The sequence below is a fragment of the Porites lutea genome, chromosome 3, assembly GCF_958299795.1.
Source record: "Porites lutea chromosome 3, jaPorLute2.1, whole genome shotgun sequence".
Taxonomy (NCBI): Eukaryota; Metazoa; Cnidaria; class Anthozoa; order Scleractinia; family Poritidae; genus Porites; species Porites lutea.
The window spans coordinates 33,281,938-33,305,880 of NC_133203.1; the positions used below are offsets into that span (position 1 = coordinate 33,281,938).

Genomic DNA, 23,943 nt, shown 5'->3' on the forward strand with positions numbered 1-23,943 from the left:
TTCTTGTCTTTCAAGCCCCATACTTGCTTAGCTCAGTGGAATTTCTATAACGTTCATTTCTAAAGGAGCAAGTGTGGTTTCTGTAACGCGATTTGAATGATGTGTCACAAAGACCAATGTAAGTTTGCTTCGAGTACGATGTCGTGACTTCTGCTTAGTATATGATATTCCGCTCGTTGCAATTTCCGTCCATAGGGCAGGACCTTTTGTCGCGGCAGTTGCAAGTGTTGATAGTTTGAACTGGTAAGTTTGATGACCTGCTAATGACGGCTTTATTGTGGTTTGAGATAATGGCTTTTACGTTGTTCATACAGCTATAGCTAAGTTTGAGAGTGTTCCGGTTGAGAATTTTGTGCAGAGGATTTGATTTGGGAAAGTGTTTGTCGATTAAGGTGAGGAAGCACTTTCCAACTTTGGTTTTGACATTTTGGCTGTACGGAGGATTGAACCAGGTGATGTTTCTGGGCCTATTCTTGCGGTGTTTGGTGTCTGGGGCAGGTTTTCTGTAGGTGAGATTGTAATTGTAGCCGCTTGTTGAGGGCATCTTGGTAAGTACCTTTAGCTTTTTCAAAGGATTCCTTGTCGGAAGAAATTTCTGAGAGGCGCTTGTTTATGGATTCCGGGACATTTTTTAGTTGATGATCAATTTGAATTTCGTCATTTCATTTTATATGTGTATGTCTGTATGCACTAGTAAAGTAAACAAAAAAGGGAAGTGGCCATGAATTTAATATTATGACCCCATCCCACTTACAAGTGAGTACAGCCAACCATGCATCAACTCTAAAACACTAACATTTACATATAATATGTAACTGATGTGGTTACCATGTATGAAAAATGATATTATTGTTATTATCATTATTATTATTATTAATATTAATAAAGTAGTTGGTAGTGGTAGTAGTAGCACATGTATCTACATTAATACGTCCTTCCCCACCTGTGCACAATGCTCTAAAGTTGTCAGATGTCTTGGGACAGATGTCAGCAAACAGTTCAAAAATAATCCTCCCAGCTGAAAAGAATGCAAAATTTATTCTTAATTTAAATCAAGCAAGATTTAAAAGTTTTAGATTTGAGGTTCTTTCAAACCTGCCTTCCTTTCTACCCACCTACTCCTCTTTCTATGTTACAAACAGAAGTTGAGATTGCTCTTTGGAAATCTTTTTTATTTCAATCAATTGGCCAAAATAATCCATAAAAAAGATTAGATTATCACAGTGTTCACAGGCTCAAATCATTAATAATATTAAAAGAAGCTTAAGCATTCATAACCAATGCTGCACAGTCACATTAATTTAAGTTTAAAATTATAGAAATTGATTAAAATCAAAGAAGCAAAACTTTAGCTATACAGTGTGTGGCCCTTGGTCCGCGCCAGTCCCCGATGCCCTTGGTCCGCTTTTTTTTCGGTAAATGATAAAATATTTCGTCAAGAAAAAAAAAACGTTGAATAATGAAAGATGATTATCGTGATTTACTGATTAGCATTCTTTCCTATGACGAAGCTTCAGCCTTCTTGCTGCGGGTGAAGACACGAAATTAAAGTTTGTTGACAGGTAGGTTAATCTGTCTTTCTTGAAGTTTGGATTTTTGCGGCACCGTAAATTACGTGGTCATGTTTACTTAGCCTGCAAATAACTAAAACGCAATGGGAAGACTTGCCTTTTTGTAGAACAGGTTTTTAGATCAACTTATTTCTGCTGTTGGAAGCATATTACTGTAGACTCTGAATTTTTTGTTTTAGCGACTCTTGAAAAATATCACCAAATTTCGCTTAGGGGTCCTTGGTTCGCGTCCTATGACCTTGGTTGAATAAAACTTCCCAAAGTAAAAAGTGACGGCCTTTGTTTTCGAAGAATGTTTTGAAAGTCGTCCCTATACATGTCTACACGTTCTCTTTTTTAATACCTCGAGTACATACAGAGTTTTTGTTAATTATTTTGGACTGCGCTAAAAACTGCTCGTCGACACTCATGTGGGAGACTCGAGGAGACTGTTGCCTGAAGTCTTTGAAAGAAAAGCAGATTATTTTATGCTCACAACATCTTCCGAAAAAAACTTTAACTTAATTGCATCAAGAAAAGAAAAAAATACAAGAAATACTGTGAAAATCACGTTTTTGTGTGGAAACTATAACATTTTTACGTTTTTATCGTGCTGCTTACCTGAGACGCGGACCAAGAACCAGATTCGCGGACCAAGGACCATCGAAAACGGTCACCTTTTTGCGAATTCCAAGCAAAATATTTATGTCTGGAACTCGAAATTTCAGGATTATCGACAGGAACATAAAAGCTATCTTCAGGGAGTATTTCAGCTCGTTACATGAAGATTCGGGTAAGATATTCAAGTTAATGACTTTTACACGCGGACCAAGGACCACATACTGTGGTAACCGGTCAAGTCGCCCGAAAGTCATCTCGCCCGAAGTCATATCGCCCGAAACCAGAGTTATGTCGCCCGAAATAAATAGTCATGTCGCCCGAAATACATAGTCATGTCGCCCGCAATTTTTATCGAGTGTATAAACTTAAAGAAAAGTAAAAACTTAAGTAAATCGCAAGGAATAAACTCGTAAAATGTTCACTCGCTAACCTATTCAAATACTCCAACATCGCTGTTCATTACAGTGTTGTTCGTTGTTCGTTGCTATGATCTAAGCCGCTCATTCTACAGTAAAGACTAAGGTGCTCATTCTGCACTAAAGATTCTTGTAATTATGTCGCCCGCAATTTTATCGAGTGTATAAACTTGAAGAAAGGTAACATCTTAAGTAAATCGCAAGGAATAAACTCGTAAAATGTTCACTCGCTAACCTATGCAAATATGAAGTTAAACAAAGACTCCAACATCGCTGTTCATTTCAGCGTTGTTCGTTGTTCGTTGCTATTAATTATTAAAGCCGTTCATACTACAGTAAAGATTCCAGTAATTATAAGCAGAACTGAATTTTTCACACATATCAGAAAGATACATTCAAGTTCTCTTAGTTTGATTTCTCGTATAAAAAACAACCTGAAACTTTTACAGCGGTTTTTGTTGTATATTGTTAACCACGCGAACAAAGCGTGTTAGCATCATTCCCCTTAGGATCAGACGCGGAATAAATTATCGCGACTTGTTTAGTTGTTCCTTGTTTCCTCAGGCGGTCGCACGTAAATTTTGATCCGGTTAACCATATATAAAGAGGGTAAATTAATAATAGCAACCTCATTCCGAGATAATCAGCTAGCTGAAACACGAGATCGTTACGCGTACGCAAAAGAATTATACAATGAGCCTTTATCCCTGTATCGAGTGCGGAAATGAAGTTCGACCACGCCAGCAAGCCCTCCAGTGCGACGATTGCGGCTTTTGGCAGCATCGTATCTGCGGGACTGGTATCGACCAAGCCACCTACCGTTTGGCAGTAATCAGAGGAAGAATGGATTGGTTGTGTGTTGCATGTTCTCTTGCAGCATCGAACCCAAGTGACGGGGTCCCCGCTGCTGAGAGCACGAGAACCGACTTGGAATTCCGTCATACTTTCACTGTAATTTTACCCTCGGTAAACTCGAACCCTCGATAACTCGAACTCCCGCTAACTCGAACCAATCATTTTCTATATAATTTTACCCACGAGTTGTACACCCGATTTAGCATTTCTAAGGTCTGCAACTGGTCTAGATTCTGATTTTCTTATGTTCATTTTATGTTTCTTAATAGGTTCAAGAGCTTGGTCTGGCTGTGGCATACAGCAATGATAACGGCATCCACCGGTATGTTAAGATGCTCATGGCGCTACCTTTCCTGCCCCACCAAGAAATCCCAGCGAGTTTCCAGCGGCTAAAGTTGCAGGCGACCACCCCCGTGCTTCATGAGTTGGTGGACTATGTAGATAAGCAGTGGATCAACACCAGCGTTTTCCCACCAAGTTCCTGGAGCGTGTACGGACAGCCTGTCCGTACCAATAACGATATCGAGGGATGGCACCACTCCCTCAACCGACGCGCTGGTGGTAGAGTTCATTTACCTTTCTACCTCTTGATTCAGCTGCTCCATCGAGAGTCCTCTGTGTGCACCGTGCAAGTTCGACTCGTCAACGCCAGAAAACTTCAAAGGATCCAGCGTAAAAAATATCGCGCACTCCAAGCTAGAATCTTTGGCTACTGGGAGGACTACGCAGCGAGTAAAATTTCAAGTAGGCGACTCCTTAAAGCATGCTCTCACTTAGCCCATGGACCAGTTCGTACTGATTAGCTTTCTTTAGTTTTCGCTCGCGTTCAGAAAAGTAATGATATTATTATTATAGTTTAAAAGAAATAGTTTATTCTATCACGATATATAGGATCGCACTAGTTTAGGGCTCAGTATTATTATTATTATAGTTTAAAAGAAATAGTTTATTCTATCACGATATATAGGATCGCGTTAGTTTAGAGCTCAGTTCGTTCGTTCCTTAGTTTTTGCTCGCGTTCAGAAAAGTAATGATATTATTATTGTAGTTTCAAAGAAATAGTTTATTCTATCACGATTAAGGAATAGTTTCTTTCATTACGAAATAAAAGTCCGATAGAGGGTCTAGCTAATTTTTACGCTGGTTAGGGATATTGCTTACTACAAATATTACTTAAGTAATACTAGGCATGTGATTGTTTTTTAAGGGGCGGGCGCCATTTGGACGACCCACACGTCCCCGCGTGTAATAAGTATTTCTTTTTATCATGAACTTACCTTAAGTTGGCATTTGAATTTGTTTTCAAGGGGCGGGTGTCACTTGGACAACCTACACGTCCTCGCGTGTAAGTAGGTTTAGTTGCTAGCAATAAATATGTCTGTATTAATACGTGTCTGAATTTACGCAACGTCACAATCTTGCTTAGCAGTCATGTGATGAGTCTTGAGCACGTGCTGTAGTCAAGATGGCGGCCTTTTCCAACGTTCTAATGGTAGTGATGTGGACCTTCTTTCAAAACAGAATACTTCAACATATAAAAACAACAGTAAGAATCATACTGTAACTGATATTACTAGTTTTTTTAATTTCGTGTTTTATTTTAGGTTTACTATCTCCATGAAAACGACAGCGAAACGAACAACCTGAGTTTCATAGTTTCACGTTTCACTCTGACTAGCAATTTTAGAATCTTTTTGAGCATTATGAAATTTCGGGCGACATGACTCAAAATATCGGGCGACATGACTATAAATTTCGGGCGACATGACTCTGGTTTCGGGCGACATGACTTCGGGCGAGATGACTTTCGGGCGACTTGACCGTAAAGCCATACTGTATTAAGCTTAAGCAAAGGACCAAGCTTTTTGAAAAAAATCCACTTTTCAGCATAAAACAACCAAATCTGTCTATTTCATGTCAAATCAGGTGAAAAAGTTGGCAAAAGGCCATTTTTAGGTTTTTTGATTAACCCATTCGCCCCTGAACCGCCCGTAACCGCCCGTGCGGATCCAGGTCCTTTCTACCCATTGTGACGTCATCAGTTTTAACGGTCAAGGACAACTTTCTTCACTAACTTGTGCAGAGTGAAGAGATCTTTCAAACCATACCAGAATGAGCACAATTCAGTCAAGGACACCGGAGAAACAAGCAAAAAACCACGTGACATTGACCTGAAAATCTCCATGGAAATCTTGTCCCATTACCCACCTACCTTTCCTTTCGCCTAATCCTAAGATCCTAAAAGCTTTCCTAAAAACTCTTCCCACCAAAATCAAGCCTACTAAATGCCCAGCAAGAGAAAAAAAAAATGAGGCAAGAAAAGCAAAAAAAGAAGAGAGGAGAGAAAGCGAAAAGTAAAAGTCAAGACTGCTGTGTCACTTTTAAACCCAAAAACTTTGCTTTCTGCGCATGCCCGAACTTCGCAAGCTGATATTTTGCACCTGGATCGGAAGACCGCGAAGTGTTCGACCTGTAAACCAGTTTGTGGTAAGTTTTAGCTCTTTATAGCACGACAGTGACCAGAAAACCACTCGACTAGCTTCAAAACGCGTTTTTCGGCAAAATCTCTAGGAGCGAATGGGTTAATATAAGCTTAAGCTTTTAATTGATTATTTCCATATTATTGAGTTATGGCCTGAATTTCAGCCGCTTCTCTTCCCAAATGACTTGACTTTGAAAAAGCCCATGCAAACATTTAATCCGAGGAATTTAACGTTTCTTACCTTGAGATCCATTTATTTGAACATCAAAGAAGCATCTCGGCCGATAGCCCTTCGCTTTAGGGACAGCCATCTTGAACGCTTCCAGCATTTTCGTGTACGCTTACACGAAGAAAATTAATACTCGAGAGGAAACATGGGATTTTCTACTTGTTACAGGGTCTGCTGACCAGTTGATGTGCAGATGCAAAAACAAAATGGTGGATCTGCGGTCACGAGAATTTTACAAATGTTGCACTTGCTACTCGTTTCATTCACTCTTAAAGAATAACATGGCTCACGTTACAGTTGATTGGAATCCACTTGGAAAGGTATTTTATAGGTAAGTGGTTCTTTTCAGATCAGACTGTCTCCAAGTTGTGGCTTCCCTGTATAATTTATTTATTATTTATTATTATTAATCCCAAATATCAACAGGACCAAATCTCATCCATAGAGAGGGGGGTTGTGGGTTTTCAATGGAATGACTCCACAAATTAAATGGCTACATGACAACTTCTGCTTCTGCTTTTTTGCTGTTGTTTTTGGCTTTTTCTTTGCAAAAAACATTGAAACAGGGTAGTTATCAGCAGTGACAACTGTCCATGGTTCTGTGGTGATGTATGTTGCAGATGACACCTGTGAGATCTTTGGAATAATATTTTTTACATCATATAAAATTATACGTATTATTGTTTTATTATTCATTCAAAATATTTCCTCGAAGCTGAAGACATCCTTACCTCTATGTAAAACTCCAGTAGTCAAACATCTACCTGTTTTTTACCAGTTCCAGATTATGAGGGGATATAATATTCTTGCTGATATTCTTCAAATGGTAGTTTTCAGTGTCTTTGTGTGTTATTTCAAAGTTTTTGAGGGAGAAGTTCAGGAATTTTAATGAGGTTAAATAGAGAATACTTCATGGAAAGTGCTGGCGTACGGTATTTACGCAAGAGTTGTTGACGTATCTGAAATCGAATGAGTGAGCGCAGCGAACAAGTAAGATTTCTGCTACAAAAACAGCGAGTGCGTAAATACCGTACAAAGCACTTTCCATATGGTATTGTGTTTATTATATACGTACTGAGATATTCATCATTTTGGCAGCCTTTTTATTTTAAATCTTTCAAAAATGCTAAAATTTGCCGCTACACACTTACCGCGAAATGACAATGAAAACGAAGTATCAGCTTTTCAGTAGAAACGTTTGTTAAAAACAATATAAATGACGGTAAGGATATGAGGTAATCCAAGAACTATAAGTAATCTTAACTGTTTGTTCTCAATGCAAAATAGAAAATGAGTGAATTTAAGTAAAATAGCCGGTTTCAATATAAGCTTAAGTTTAAATGAAAGGCAAAGTAGCTCCGACAAAAAGCACAGCAAAAGCTTACGTCTCGTTCTGTTTTTCCCTTTCCGCTGTTGTTTCGCCAGCTCTCTACCATTTTCTTCATCGACAGTGAAGCAAACAAAACTATTCCACTCCATTTCCGGAATGTTTTTCACTTTTTTATCGAAAAAAACTATTTGAGCAAAACTTTTCTCGTTGAATGTGTGCGAAGCCATGCTGCAAGCTGCAATAAAAGGCGGGAATTTTGGCGCGAAACTCACACACCTCTTTGGCTTCTCATTTTTCTCACACATGAAAAAACATTGTTTGCAATTCTGATTGGACGCATCATTTTTTTCACGTGTGAAAACTATCATTCGCTCCTCTGATTGGCTAGAACTAATTTGCGTACAAAAATTTACGACATAGCTTTTTGGTGAGTATTTCTCAGTATGTATATAATAAATATAGTTACTTAACTTAGTTAACGATGAGGAGCTACAGTAGCTGCTCAGTAGTTGGCTTGGCATTAGCGTGGCATTGACGTGGTGTTGGTGTGGTGTTGACATTTGTTAAGGTTTTATTGGTGTGCTTTGGTGAGCTGCAGTTATCCTAGGCTCTTTTGTTTTTACCGGGCTTCATGTTTCTGTACAAGGTCTATTGCAGGGTAATTTCCAGTGCCCCCTGGGTCAGTGGTGTGTAATTTATGCATCTGAGTTTGCATGTACTAGTAGTTTTACAGTGCATAGTGTTCAGGGTGTTTTGCTCAGTGTTACTCAGTTTTAGTGTTTTTCCCCTTTCTCCTCACCTCTTATTATTATTATTATTATTATTATTTATTAGTATTAGTGTGGTCCTTATTTCTTCACTGAACTCTCAGTTCAGTGTGATGGGTGCTTTGGCTGGGGCTGGGTGTGGATGGCAAGGCTCGTGGCTGGGTTGAGGTAGGGCAGGCTTGTGGGGTGTTCTTGCCACCTGGGTTAGGGGTTGGCGGCTCCATTTCCTAGGTTCTACCCATGACATAAGAAATCTTCCACCCTTTACTCATGGTCTTTATCACCAAAACAGCCAAACCATCACTCTGCTTCTTTGTTTGATTTCTGTGCATCCTTTTCCAGTTTGGAGGTGTGTCTGACAGAATGTTTAACAGCTTGAACTCCAGATCTGGAGGACTAGGGTTCAATCCTTGTCTGTTGAATTGATTCCTTAGACATGGAACTTTACTCCACTTTGTCTCTCTTCACCCAGGTGTGTAAATGGATACCTGCAAAATACTGCTAGGGGGTGACCCTGCGATGGACTAGCATCCCATCTAGGGGGGAAGGGAGAATGGCAAGACTCTTATAGTCATGCTTCATGCCAAGGAAGCTGGGATAAGCTCCAGCCTTTTAGGGCCTTTGGCTTGCACACACCTTTAATCTTTTTTTTACCTTTTCCAGTCTGAGACTTTACTATTGACATCAGCCTTTAAATCGAAGCAAACATCTTTCAATTTTGGCAAACCAGCAAGCTCAGGAAAGAAATACCGGGGCAGCCATGGAATTTAATTAAGCCAATCAGTCAGGGATGGAGAAATATTTTAAATGTGCACACTGTAGCCATAATTGAATTACAGCAGAAGTTTTCTTTGCAAAATGTGTTTGTCTTGAACAGGAAAGTAGAGCTGTACAATATGGAGTGGCAAGATGCTGTGTATCTATCCCGGTTTATTGTGAGTGCAGCACCTTTTGGTGGTCCAATAGGTAAGTACATCAGACTTCTTCTAAGTGTTGTTTAACCAACAGGGTGGTCAGGTTTCATTTCCCTGCATTATCTTAAGGTAAATAGGACTCACCAGGGTAAACTTTTAAGATCCAGAACCACAGAAATGCTCTTAACAGCACTCTAAATACCAGCATTAGTTTGTAAGTTATGTCTATATCAGCAAGAGTCCATTATACTGTACCAGAATTTTGTTTCAGTCAACTGTCTGTACATGTCAAGGGATTTGGCTGAAAAAAGTTTAAAGGAAGAAAACAACTCTGAAGAACATCCTGCTTCTAATTATTTTAGAACAGCTAGTCCATAAAACATGCAATTGATAAAATATTAAAAAATATCATTACTTTCTAACAGCAGTCCAGCTGTGTTGTATGTAGATGCTTAACTGTCAGTAATAGTTAAAAAAAAAATAATTGAAGGGCTCCATGCTAAATTGCCCCATGCCCCTGTGGTGTATTTTTGGGATGATTCATTGGGATTTAAGTAGGTTTAATCCCTAATGCACACCAATGCTAACTCATGTACTCTTCTACATACATGGGGTGTCATGTAGCAGCCGCTCAGAAGAGAAGTCACCAATGGTGCCTAACCCTGACCCCAAACAATACTGAAACAATTGAAAGAATGACATCATTGTTTTCTGTGACTAATTAGGAGAGACCTTACGAGCAGCTCCTACACAACTGTACATGGGGGTGAGGACGGTACACCAAAATATTTACATGTCCTGCAGCCCCCCACAGTGAGATTTCCTTTTTAGAGGAATGGTTTGTATTTGTTGTTTTTAAAATTTTCAGCTCTGATAAGAGATGACAAGCATTTTGCTTGAGTCCAAGGATCAGCTATTAATAAACCCATCATTCACATTTATTCCTCTGCTGGAAGGGAACTTGCCACAGTTAAGGTATGTGTCTTCCTTATTGTTGTTTAACTTGTAAACACAGACAAAGAGGAGCATTGACCAGGCTGAGCAGGTCACTTGTAGGGGTGAAGCTTGGTTCCTCGAAATTCGTGGGTCTCCCAAAAAATTTGGCCCAATCTCAAAATCTTAGAAGCATTTCGGATAGGTCTCCAAGTCTTGTTTTCAGGAGATTTTGCTTCTCGGAGTCTTGAACTTCAAACAGGAAAAAACCAAAAACAAGAAGTATGATACCCAGCGAAAACATATGTTTCATCCACAGTGGAAAACAAAATGGCCATGGGTGGAGTATGATGAGGAAAAGGGCGTAATGTTTTGCGAAACGTGTCACAAAAAATATCCATCCTTAGCAGACAAGTCTTAAGACTGGCTCACATTGCAAATGTGTACTAGTAAAGTAGGAAATGCCAGCTAGCCCACTGCTATAAATACTTCCAAAAAATTTTCAAGCCCTGTGTTGTCACACAACACTCCTCCCCACCACCCTTTGTGGGGAGGAGCATTGCGTGACAACATCAAAAATGGCTGTGAAACAGGCTAGTCCATCACTGCATGGGAGCAAGACCAAAAACAAGTATGTTCTGCTTCTGTAGGCTATTGATCAAGTGTTCTTTTTTATTCTTAGTGGGATGGAGGCCCCATAGTTCAGATGGGATGGTCTGACACAGAGGACCTACTTTGCGTGGCTGATGATGGTACTGTGATGGTGTATGATATTCATGTCGCAATCAAGAAAACCTTGTCAATGGGACAGGTCAGTGTTAAATCGCTTTGCATCATGAAAAGACTGAAAAAGAAGGCATGCTGCATGTATGGTTGGAAAGCACCACAAGGTCACTGTCAGTAAATTCTTTAACCACCCCAAGTAAATAAATGTTTTGACAAATTAAATGATCATTGATTTTTCCATGACCATAAGCAAAATACGTGTTGTTTAGAATTATAGACATTATAATCATCAAAACCAAAAGTCATCTATACCTGTAGACTGGCTATACTTCATTAAAGGGGTTGTACACTAAATAGAACTTATACACATACATACACTTTCTGTAGTAAAGGCAAACCCATTGAATATACCCGTGTACCTTGTATGTTTTACAGTGCAGGTCAAAATTTCAATTCAGGTTAAAAGCTTTTAGCCTTGGTTGATTCTTCATCTCCTTTGTCTCCTAGTCCTAATTTTTCATGAATTAACTCTATGAGACAAAGGAAATTGAGAATCAACCTTGGTTAAAAAATTTTAATCTGAGTATGATTTTGACCTGTAACATATTTACATTTTGTATGTTGTTTTTGCATGTGGCCCTATCAAATACACAGCAGCTTCATAGAAATGGTGCTTTTAAGTTGGGTATAGGAGACAACTGATACTTTTATCTGCATTTTTTTGTAGGATGCCAAGGAATCCAAAGTTATTGACTGCAAAACCTATAATTTTGCTGGAAGGACTGGCATAGCTATCCTGACTAGTAATTACCACTTTTATGTTGCAAACAACGTGGAAGAGGTCAGGAGTCGACGGTATTATGATCCACCAGGTAACAAAATTAATAAATTTCAGTGTTTCAGAGAGATTAATAATTTTGAAGTTACATGTTCGTCTCACATGCTTTTGTGATCTATAGAACTCAATATCTGCCTGTGTTTTACTTTCCTTTCTTGCTGATAAGTTTGAACTGGATGAGGCTTTTAACTTTAAAAATCATCAAATTTTTTTCAGACTTTCTTCTCTTACATATTTGCAATGATCTGTCGTGGGTTAAATGTGTATTTTGCCACATTTAACACATTTGTTTCAGAGAGATTAATAAAAGTTACATGTTCTTCTCACGTGCTTTTGTGATCTCCTTGATCTTGTGCTCACCAACGATGAGTTTCTTGTCGATGACCTCTTGGTGCATCCAAATAACTTTGACTCTGATCATCACCCTCTAACATTCAACTTACATGATAAGAAAACAAGGCCAAGAAATGCTCAACGTAAAGTTTATTGTTACAGATCAGGGGATTTTAAGGGTTTACGAGAGACATTAAGAACCCTACCCTGGGACCTGGTAACATCAGATACTCAGGGTTGTCATTAAAAGCCGGGGGCCGGGGATTTTCCCTGGCTACTAAGAGAGTGGCCCCCGGCTACTTTTATTGGAAAATAGTAGAAAAATAGAACCAAAACAAATAGCCATTTGATTCCCTGCCTACTTGTTGTATTTACCCGGCAACTTAAAATCTTAGTAACAAACCTGGATACTAGTATTGATACAAGTTTACATAAATTTCAGGATATGTTATTTCGTGCAATTGACCATCACATACCACAAAGAACTCTGAAACGACGTTCTAGGCCTCCTTGGATTGATAACGAAATTATGAAATTAATTAGAAAGAAGAAGAAACTTTGGAAACGTTTGAAAACTAATGGATCTGCTGATTTATTTCTGAAATTTAAGGATCTTAGAAGGAAGACCAAGAAGCTTATTAATTCAAGCTATCAACAGTATCTTCAGTCTCTGTCTGGAAAACTCCAGGAAAATCCCAAGCATTTTTGGGCATTCTATTCTATCAAATCTAAGACAAAACGAATTCCTGAAACTGTTATCTATGGAGACACGAGGTCTAGAGACTTGAATTCAAAAGTGGAGTTATTCAATGTGTTTTTTCATTCAGTCTACTCTAAATCCACTACTGATATTGAACTGTTGGCCACAGATGTTGTTAATCTGAACTTGTTATTTGAAGTTACAACAACAGTTCCTGAGCTTGAAGGAATTCTAAGTAAGATCAACGTAGACAAGGCACCTGGTGTGGACAACTTACCAGCCCATATTTTACGTACTTGTGCAAAAGAGCTTTCTATTCCACTTGCCCATTTGTTTAATTTATCCCTGAGAACCGGGAAAATGCCCACTTTATGGAAATCAGCCAATATTACCCCAATTCATAAGGGAGATAGCAGGGAGCTCGTTACCAACTACAGGTCTATCTTGTTATTGCCAATCCTGGCCAAGTGCGTAGAACGTATTGTTCATTCTGCTATCTATGATCATGTCTCACCATTTTTAACTGAGTGGCAACATGGTTTCATTAAAGGTAGATCCTGTGAGACTCAACTGATTTTAACCCATCATCAATGGGCTACTGCCCTTGATGAAGGCAGACAAGTTGATGTAGTCTTTTTAGACTTTTCCAAAGCCTTTGACAAAGTGAACCATGCAGTTTTGTTGCAAAAGTTGTGCAACTTTGGGATCACTGGCTCATTATTACAATGGTGTGAAAGTTATTTAAGCAATCGCCGACAGAGAGTAGTGCTGGATGGTATATCCTCTTCCTGGTCTGATGTCTCATCTGGAGTTACTCAGGGCTCTTTATTAGGGCGTTTATTTTTTGTTATATTTATTAGTGACCTTCCTGAAGTAGTACTTCCTCGCAGTACTATTGCTCTTTATGCTGATGACTGTAAATGTTCTAGAATCATTGACACGGTTGGTGATCTTGAATTGTTTCAACAGGACCTGGATAGTCTGCATCAGTGGAGTGTTCGGAATTTCATGAACTTCAATGTCAAGAAATGCAAAATTATGAAAATTGCTAAGAAGATTCAACCATTCACCTCTAGTTTTTTCCGGGAAATCTCTGAACTGGAAGAGGTTAAAGAGTTTAAGACTTGGGGATTATTACAAATCATCACTTATCATGGAACCCACATATAGATTATGTAGTATCCAAGGCTAACAGAATGCTCGGTCTGATTAAGAGAACTTGTAAAGGTCTGGATGACCCTAAGACCTTGCGTACTCTTTATTGCTCATTGGTCCGCTCAAATTTGGAATATTGTTCAGTGGTGTGGTCCCCATATACAAAGAGAAATACTGATAAGCTGGAAAGAGTACAGAAAAGAGCGACTAAACTTATCTTAAAAAGCGATGATCCCTATGACATTCATTTGAAGAAGTTAAACCTCATGTCACTGGAGAAGAGGAGATCACTGGCTGACGTGACTTACTTATATAAAGTACTTAATGGCAACATTGATATTGACATCAGTAAAATTATAGATTTCCACTCAGAAGCTGACCGCTTCTCACTAAGGGCTAAGCACTCTTTAACTTTAAAGAAGAAATATGCCAGAACTAATGTCTTGAAGTATAGTTTTTTCCATAGAATTACTAACCAGTGGAATCAACTACCGTTAGACATTCGTGTTTCTGATAATGTAAATATTTTTAAGTCTAGAGTTAGGAAATTTTTCAGTGATTTTTAAGTAGCTTTTATATTTCTGTATTTTCTGAAACTATTATTTTTTTGTGTTTCTATATATTTTAAGGTAAATAAATAAATAAATAGTGGCGCCATCCTATGGAACAAACTCCCGTGTAATGTGAGGCAAGCAGAGTCCCTTACGAAATTCAAATGTCTTCTTAAACAAGTACTCATGGAAAGCAGTTTTTTCTTTAATATTTTTTTTATAATGTAGATAGTTTATAATGTTTTCTTATTTGAATTGTAATGAATTTTGTATCTACCTGTATCTACCTTTCTATCTATCTACCAACCTACCTACCCCCGTGGCTGAGCCTCGGGTTCCCTTTTACCACACACGGACAAGATTACAAGATCTTATTCTATGACAGTGGCCGGTCGTTTCGATACAAAATTGTTTTGATACAAGTAAATTTGCTTGTCAATTTGATCTTCCTGGAAAACTACCTAATAAAGGTTGTGATGCAAATTACTTAGTGTTGCCACCGTAGTACACAGGATTGTTGATTGTGTACTGGCCAATCACAATAAAGCAAGCAAACCTCAAAACTACAAACTAATTACCATTACTGTTTGCGTTTTAGTTATCTTGCGCCTTATTGGCTAATTTCTGGCAACACAATAACATTCCTTAAATATTTCTTGTGTTCACGGTTTTGTGAGTTTCACAGTAAAAATTTGTTATTTCTCACCTTTAATTACTGCAGATATAACATTATAACCCTTTTCAAGTGGTGAAAATTGTGAAATATCTGAAGATCAATATTATTTAAGGTTTTCTTTTATCGTTTGTTTCACGATAGCCGAATTACGATTTTCCGAGCGGGACTATTAGTAAACCCCTGTAGTTCTTAGTGATTGGTGTGTCACGAACCTCACCCAGGACATGGTTGGTAGGGTTCGATCTAAAGCATTGTTGGCATTAGAGGAGATGACTGTTCCTTCAGCGGTCCGCTGTCCTGTTGTACTGATCGGTGTCTGACTGCAGGCATCATCGTATCAGGATTCTCAATTCCACTGTCCCTATTGATGCTGTTAAGCGTTTCTTTACCCCTCCGAGAGAACCAGCGAGGGTCTCGTTTGTATTTAATGTTAAAAATGACCTCGTCCCAGAGCTGATAATGCCTCGTCTTATTGGGGTGTCCAGAAACGGCTTGAAGTTTAAGTTCGTGAAAGCGGTATGTCCCTATCGTGCTCACTTTTCCATTACAGGGAAGACCTTTCCAATTTCAACACCAGAAATATTTATGGAATGTTATTGTGTTGCGAGAAATTACCCGATAAGGCGCGAGATAACTAAACAGCAAACACCAATGGCCGTGAATTAGTTTGTGGTTTTGAGGATTCCTTTCGTATCCTAAACTTTATTGTGATTGTCCGCGCAGGGTTAGCTCAGTCGGTAGAGCGCTTGAGTGCGGAGCGGCAGGTCGCGGGTTCGATTCCCGGGGGCGGACCAATACTCAAGGTCTTAAAATAACTGAGAAATGAAGGTACTCTTTTAACCTGTAAGCAGCTAGACCTTCGCGTGGCTCGGATGACCATGTAAAATGGCGGTCCCGTGTAAAAGTAATGTCCCCAAATAGTACTTTCCTGCTAAATACATTGACACTCAAATAAAGTGCATTTTTTTTTCGCCGGTACACAATCAACTTTCCTGAAATTTTTCATGTGTTCACGGTTTTCTGAGTTTGACAGTACTTTAGTCTGCTCGGGATTTTCTGCGGGGATCACACCTTATTTTTAGGCCGTAGCTGAAACCTGCAGCCCCCATTCCCTCCCCCACCCCCGTTTATCTTAGGTGTGGATGAGTGGTGCCCCACTTCCTAGAACATCTGTATCCGCCAGAAAGTCTCATTGTACTTTTTGTTCACCAGAGAAGTTAGCACGGTCACTTACTTCAGCATCTGAATCCGCCAGTGGGGAGTTCGTATCAATCTGACTACGAGTATTCTGTCATTTTCCTGACTACCCACAAGAAAGGTGGCGCGCGAAAGAAAGAGAGCACCACGCACGGGTCACCTGTCCTCGCGGGTGGCAATTTTCATTAATGGTGCGTTCACAAAACTAACCAGGTCTAAGGGACCGGTCATTGTTTATCGCCGGGAAAGAATTTCGGGCAAAACAAGGTGAAATTTAGCCGACTGATGCCCCTTTTGTTCTCCCAAAAATCTAGTGATCCCCCCTAAAATTCCCCTCCTCCCCCCCAGGCAATAAAATAATGACCGGTTCCTAACCCATATATAGTGTACATAGCAAGACCTGAACCCAGGCCAAATTGACGAGAGCGAGTGCTCTGACCACCGCCTCACCCCTCCCCCCTGTGTACAGTTCAAAACAAAAAACCCATGTATTTTATAAAAAAGTAAACCAGTAACACATTTAATTTTATTGCAAATAAAACATAGGAATTAACAAAATAACAATGCTACAGTTCAGTCATGATAAAGATACAATGTAAATGTTGAAAAAAATTAAGACGGAATCCACCAGGATATTGAGTAATTTTGATTTTCAGAGGACAAAAATCTCAAACCATAATAATTTAAAGCATATTGCATTCTTTCTTACATTTTTCAAGGGCTAAAGATGTAATAAATCATCTGTAGTGACATCAGAAAAAAATGGGAGCCCGAGAAAGTGAATGTCAAATTTCACGGAATCACATCTTACACATGAAATTCTCAGAATTTTAAATATGTAATCACAATTCTCGTGAAATTTGACATTCATTTTCTCGGACTTCGATGAGCAATTTTCTTTGGTGTTACTACAGATGATTTATTACATCTTCAGCCCTTGAAAAATGTAAAAAAAGAATGCAAAATTCTTTAAATTATTCTTTTTTTTTTGTCCACTGCAAATTAAAATTACTCAATTTCCTGGCGGATTCCGTCTTTAAATTATTGGTATGCCTATGTAGAAATTCATTTTCATCCTTGGTTCATTTTATTTAAGAAAGAAAAAGAACTTTCATATTAAAACGAAGGAAAACTTACAACAAAACACTGAGTTTCCAAGAACTTGTAGCCCACTGCAGCTGGCAGTTTGTTTGCTTTGTGCAGGGTGTTGTTTTTGTTTGTAGTTGGTAAAGTGAGAGATGTCTCTCAAACACCCCAAATGCAACCACCAGCTTAAGTCTACGTAGGTTAAAGAACTTGTTGATCACAAACTTTGTATTGTTTCATTAAAACATTGAAACCCCTAATTTCCAGCTATCTTGACCTACTTACGCTTGGGCAGTATTAATAACATGGCATATTTACAAAGCTTTCTGTTTATATAGTAACCCACAAAAAGCTAACACTAATTAAGAGATAAGAAATATTAACTCCATTTATGTACATGTAGCTTTCTGTTAAACACACGAAGGCTAAGTACAAATAAACTTTAACGCGTAATTTGTGGTACAAAAGTCTGCATAATCTGGGCACAAAAACCAACTTACGACCTGTTCCCCTTAAGGTCACTATGCTTTGGGCACATGTAGACTCTAAAATTTTTAGGTAATTGTGAATCTAGAGATTGAAACTAAAGGCTGGTTATTAAAACAAAGTTTAGGTGGTGTTTAACAGAACTTTCGCATTCTCATTTTTCAATTATTTACCATCCTTATACCGCTCATATCTAACAAACATTGTTTGTTGTTAAGAGCATCAAAAAGGCTTCAAGGCTAGGCTGAAAAATCATTTAATAACTATTTTGGGGGCCCAGACATTTTTTTAAACCTCATTCTATTAGTAAGGCTCTGTTTTAATAACCAACCCTGAGTGTTTTGTGCAAAATTCACGTATACTCCGGCAGAGAAATCGCATACTTTGCTATAAGGCCTGTTTAGAACCCAGAGTTGCACAAAATGACATTTGAAGGAAGAGAAAGACATCAAATCGTTCTGAAAAGCGCAAGTGAACTATACTAATATCTTTGAATGGTTTTGAAAAGATTTTCCAATTGATGTAACTTCAGCAAACTTGAAAATGGATCAGCCCAACTTTTTTAAGGATTTGTCCACTTAAGTTTTCTTATGGCATAAACTCTCTTTTTAATGACTCCTAGAGAGGCCATTAATGTTACTATATATTCACCATTTTCACATAGACCATAATTTAATTGCACCTTGTTTACCCCGAAAATTTTGCATTTTGTTTTCAGTTTCTGCTGGATATTACAGTCATCCCAAGAGAAATATTAAATATTGAAAAGAATGTTGATGCAAAATTTTGGGGGCAAACAAGGTGCATTATAGTCTATGTGAAATATTACAGTGAATCAGTGGATTTCCATAATGATATAATTATGCATTTGTTGGATTTTGAAGTACGTAGCACAAAACCTTGATGACACTGCCCCTAAAAAGTAATTGGAAAGTTTGGCACTTGTATAAACTAACATCAGCTATTCAATAAAACCACCCTGTCATTTTGTTGTCTTGCTCAACAAGGAATTTTGACCTTCTAATTGGCTTCTTGATTATGTTAATCTAGATATTGAAAATTCGTGTCCCAAACCAAATGCATAGATTATTTAGTGTTATATACATGTTAATAAAAATTGCAGTCTGTCAAATCACAGGCATGAAAACCTAAAAATCCCCTAAAAAATATCTAGAAAAATGTTAACAATTTTTTTTTCCACACACCCTTTCATTATTACCGGTTATTGTTGTTAAGAACTAATAAGCTCGAAGACACAACAGTAAGTGAACAGTGCAGATTTTTTGTGAAGAAATTATGTCATCAAAGGCAAAGTTTTGCATTTTTCTACATGTATACAGTTGGTTGGCTTCACTGGACATGACCAGGCTAGCTAGGTTTATCCAATTAATAATAAACATCTATTGCTTATAATAACTTTATTAAATGAATAACAGACTAATAGGCATGTTTACATTAATATTTTTCATTTTTTCCACATGTTTATCATACGACAAAATCGTAGCAGTGGTTGAATAATGACCTTGTTAGCTGACTAAGATTTTGGCACGAGGCCATAATATTAATTTTACAGCATTTTGTTATAGGAAATGATGTCATATCTTCTTTTCAAGTTAATATGCAAAAAACAACTTGAAGTATAAACTCTCAGTCAACACCTTATTCGCTTTGTTTTGCTCCCTAAACAACTTTTTTTTCCTGAGGTTTTGTTTGCTTGTTCAGATTCATAATTATGTTCAATAGAGTTATTAACTCAGCAGCAGAAACTTCTAAAAAAATTTCCCCCCCAAAAGAAGATCAATTACTACTCTACTCTTCGTTTTTGACTTTTTTAAAATGATTTTGTCTGCGTTTTCTGAAAACTTTTTACTGAAAAATAAACTTTGCGGCTGACTTTTCACAGACCTTCACTACACCTATGCCTTTTCCTGACCACTTGCAAATTTTCTTGATTTTCCCCTGGCCAGGAAAAATCACATTTCATTTTGTAATCATATATATAACTATTTATATTATAGATTTTCCCTGATTATGTCTGTCCATGATAACACTGTCATTGACACATTTTGGCTGTGCTGTGATTGTCCCAGATGCCTCAAATAATGTTCAGATGATTGGGACAATCATATGAAAACCCTACCCAGACGACCGCAAATGACCCGGATAACAGAGACGATCGACCTCTATCGATCACTTGAATAGAGTTGAGTTCTATGTGGACGATTGGGAGGATCATGTAAATTTTGAAGTGATCTGGAAATGCTCTTAAATGACTGAGACTATCAGGACGATCAAAGGCCATCCCAGAAATCATCTCTATCATGCCATTAATTGTGAATATATTCGGCCTGGATGCTGCTGAAGTCAAAATTAATTTAAAAATGTTCACATCACGTATGGGTGCTATTTGAAACTAAAGAAAAAGTCTGTTTCATCAAGTTCTATACGTGATACTATATCTTTGTGGAACTGACTTCTAGCTTGTTGATGCAGCAAAATAGAGAGAAAAAGCAGATAGCAAAGCTCAAGATTTGCTCTCCATTTCAAATCCATCATTACGTGTATGTTTGGCTTGTTTGTGAAACCCACACAAAAATTCTATTGTCTGACCCAGAGACATTGCTGATGACACCCCGTATCTCTTGTCGTTGAGGCACCCGGACGATCACATAGAAACCACCTATCGTCCCAGTTGTCTGGATCATCTCAAAACTTTTTTAAACGACTGGGGTGATTGGGATGATCATATGGAAACCAGGCTTTATATGCCTATCTCCCCATAATAAACACTTAGAGATCTCCATCTTTAAGGTGATTGCTGCAGAGTTTCACCTACAGCTGTATACTAACATTAAAAGCCGGAGTCAAGCTTAATATTTTAATTCAGGTCAACCAAATTAAAAGACGATGTATGTATACCTCTGATTTAGCCTACAGAAAATTATTAGCCAAACCTAAAACAGTTTAACAAGAAATTGTTAGGTTACGAAATATAAACTTACAATAATATTTAATCATGCATTCTTTATTAATATAGCAGGCTATAGGCTCTGCAAAGCAGTCAAAGTTTTCATAAGCCAAACTTAATTTTAATTAAGGCCAACAGTATGTTTTTTGCCTGCAGTAATTTAGATGCCAAACTTCATTATTAAAACAGTTCAAAGACATAACAAAATTGCCATATTAAGTTACATTTCTATTATTTCACATGCAAATCATGAATCTATCAGGGTTTATTAAGAAAGTCAGTTTTACAGCATGCCATTTGGACGAGCTGTATCTAGCATGTCCTAGCCCAACAGACACTTTAACCTGCCCCAAAATAATTTTTAAGGGGCAGGATTGATTACAGTTAAGCAAAAACAGTTTTGAGGGATGCTTATAAAACCACAAATTGTTAAAGAAACAAAAGAATGTTACTGCATGAACTTACAGCAAACACACACCCACTAATAAGAAACTGGTTTAAGAACCTGCTGGAGAACATAAAGTCCTGAAAAAAGCATCTAAAATAGTTCTAAAATAGGCTGGGCAAAAAAAAAGGAAACTCAGTGAGGTGGCTCTCAAAACGGTTAGGAAGCTAAGTCTGGGGCAGTTTCCTGGAAAGATTGGTTGGAGGCCTGTGAGCTGGCAAAAAAAAAAACCTTGCTCAGTCCACCAAGCAACGTTCAGCTAGTCTCCTTGGCAAAGAAGTTAAAAAAACCTTACTGCAGAGAGAGGCCGGAATGATTATCCTTTTTCACATGAATGCTTAAAATATTTCTTTGGCTGCCTAATCTAAAAAACAATATTGTTTGGGGGTCAAAGTGGCTCCTGTGTACCAGGTGATGAAAAAGCTAAAAGTGGATATGGGGCTCTAGACGCTACAGAACGTGATAAGAAAAAAAAGGGGACCTGCAGCTTACTGTACTTCTGAATACAATCATGTACTTGATAGAGCAATAAACATCCTTTAGAAATTTCATGTAAAAATGAAGTTTTGATCAAAAATTAACACTGAGCATGAAATTAGAGGAACAAACTTTAGGGACACCCTGTACATCTCCTTCATAGAAATTAAAAACCTAATTAAGAACCTAAAGCTGTACTTAGCCTTAATTACTCTGTAACGTACCCCAAAATAAATGAACCCTTTTTGCCAGACCTCAAAAAAATATATATATAAGTTAGATTCTTATTAGCGAGTGTTTACTGTACATGTATCGCATTCATTTTATCTGTTTTGGTTTCCTTTTAAAGGTTAGAGCGACGATAACACAAGACTTACTACAAACATCAGTAAACTTAAGCCAGTTTATGTGGCTTAATCCAGTCATGTCCAGTGATTCCAATCAACTGCAGCATTAAATTTAAACATCTGCCTTGATGACATTTATTCATAAAAGTAAAATAAGAACTGTTGACTTGTGTCTTCGAATTTTTTAGTTTTAAACAACAATTACCTTTGCAATAATTATATCCTCGTATGTAATAACCTGTAAAGCCACAGCAATGTGACCCTCCACGGTCACTGTTATTCCAGTTACAAAAAGTACTGACATTCCACGTACTGAAAGTACTACTTCATCCAGCTGAATTCTGCGAACAAATTCGCCATTAACAGTGTATATAGCCAGCGTCAGGCGGCCTGTCTCTCGTTCACCACCTTCAAGGACAACATGGTCTGCACTTGCCGGGTGACATGCAATGTGATAATAGTGATCTCTCTCATGTTTGATATTAAATTTGCCAAGCTGGTGTCCCTCCACATCAAATATGTACAAACTGTCATCTATAGAGTCCACTATCATGACGCGACCATCACAAGTAGCAGTGATATCTGTTACATCCTTGAACACTCCTCCACCAAAGCTACAAACAAGCTCGCCACCCGGCTCCTGGTAAACATCAACAACGTCATCACGTCTCAACAGAATTTTGACGCGTTGTTTGCCGCTCACTGTTAGTCTGCCGTTCCAGCCCCCGCTCCTCACAGGAAACTTGTGCTGTAGGTCAGCGGTTTTGTTAAAAACCTGCACTTCATTCTCCCATTCCACAGCCCCAGGCTTCTCCAGTCCGACCAGAAGATAAATCCTGTCGTCCTCGCCTGCAGTGGCGACATCCAAAATATGTAACTCTGTATCGCCGTCATCAGTTTGAGGATTAAACCTAAAATCAAACTTTCCGTTGCTATCAAATACCTTCACGGTTTTATCCCCATTGTCTGCTATCAGGAATTGTCCTCTATGGTTTGTAGCGATACCACACGGATCCTTCAGTTTGTGCTCCTGATCACCCTCCTGACCAAATGACCATGGTAAGCAGCTGTAATGTACCATACCTTGTTTATTTAGTACTTCAGCAACTCTTTGATCTCGAAGTGGATTGACTGGTTCTTCTCCAGTATTAACACAAGGCCAGTTTACCGATAGCTGACCCTTGGTGCCAAACCGGGTCATCAGTGTGACGTCGTAGACTACACGATTAAAGAAACATACCGTGGAAATTATTTTTCTGCGTTCTTCTTTACCAAACCGAGCCCAAAGACCTTTCCTAAGCTCTACTTTGAAGCATTCTTTAACACCCGACACATCTTGTAGGTCTTCAATACATACTTTACAAGCCGGTAGACAGTCTTCAGGATTGTCAATTGTCTCCAGTATTGTTGCCATCACTCGATATTGCATAGCCAACAGGCGATCAGGCAACTCTAAAGCTTCATTACTAAAAGCATTTGTCGCTCCTAAACGAGCTTCTTCAAATCTCTTCTTGGCTTTGGTAAGCTTCCTTGTGGAAGGCTCATCCAAGGCAGAAAGATCCAATTTTCTCATTGCTTTAGCAATATCGAATTGCTCAACACTAGCTGTTGCAGCGGCTTCTATCGCGCGAAGCTCGGTACTGGGTCTGGCACTTTCAAACACGTCATACAACAACTCGATTCCTTCCTTAAAAAGGCTGATACTCGCTAACAAATCCTTTCTTGCTAAACCATCCAACTTCGACTTTATTTCATCGATTTCACGGACGATCAGGCCACGGAATTTCTGATCTGTAACATCACCCTCATTCAACTTTTCTGCCAGTTTATCTCTTCCTTTATTCACCAACAGGCCGATAGT

At 38.4% G+C, this 23,943-nt stretch overlaps 3 protein-coding genes across 3 annotated transcripts in view; 1 reads left to right on the forward strand and 2 right to left on the reverse strand.

Moving 5' to 3' along the window:
* Window positions 1-6,251, reverse strand: part of LOC140930961 (uncharacterized) — a 99,170-nt gene extending 92,919 nt beyond the window's left edge. Inside the window, exons 1-2 of the mRNA XM_073380702.1 lie at window positions 6,166-6,251; window positions 944-1,018 (exon numbers count right to left, since the gene is read on the reverse strand). The gene's annotated coding sequence lies outside the window, so the exon portion shown is untranslated. The remainder of the gene's footprint in view (window positions 1-943; window positions 1,019-6,165) is intronic.
* Window positions 6,252-9,132: 2,881 nt separating this feature from the next.
* Window positions 9,133-23,943, forward strand: part of LOC140930959 (vacuolar protein sorting-associated protein 16 homolog) — a 72,697-nt gene continuing 57,886 nt past the window's right edge. The window contains exon 1 of the mRNA XM_073380692.1: window positions 9,133-9,216. Coding sequence (XP_073236793.1) covers window positions 9,147-9,216 — 70 coding nt within the window. The 5' untranslated portion in view covers window positions 9,133-9,146. The remainder of the gene's footprint in view (window positions 9,217-23,943) is intronic.
* LOC140929957 (uncharacterized) overlaps window positions 22,273-23,943 on the reverse strand; it is a 1,778-nt gene continuing 107 nt past the window's right edge. The window contains exon 1 of the mRNA XM_073379636.1: window positions 22,273-23,943. This exon is cut by the window's right edge and continues 107 nt beyond it. Within this exon, the coding sequence (XP_073235737.1) occupies window positions 22,273-23,943 (1,671 nt within the window).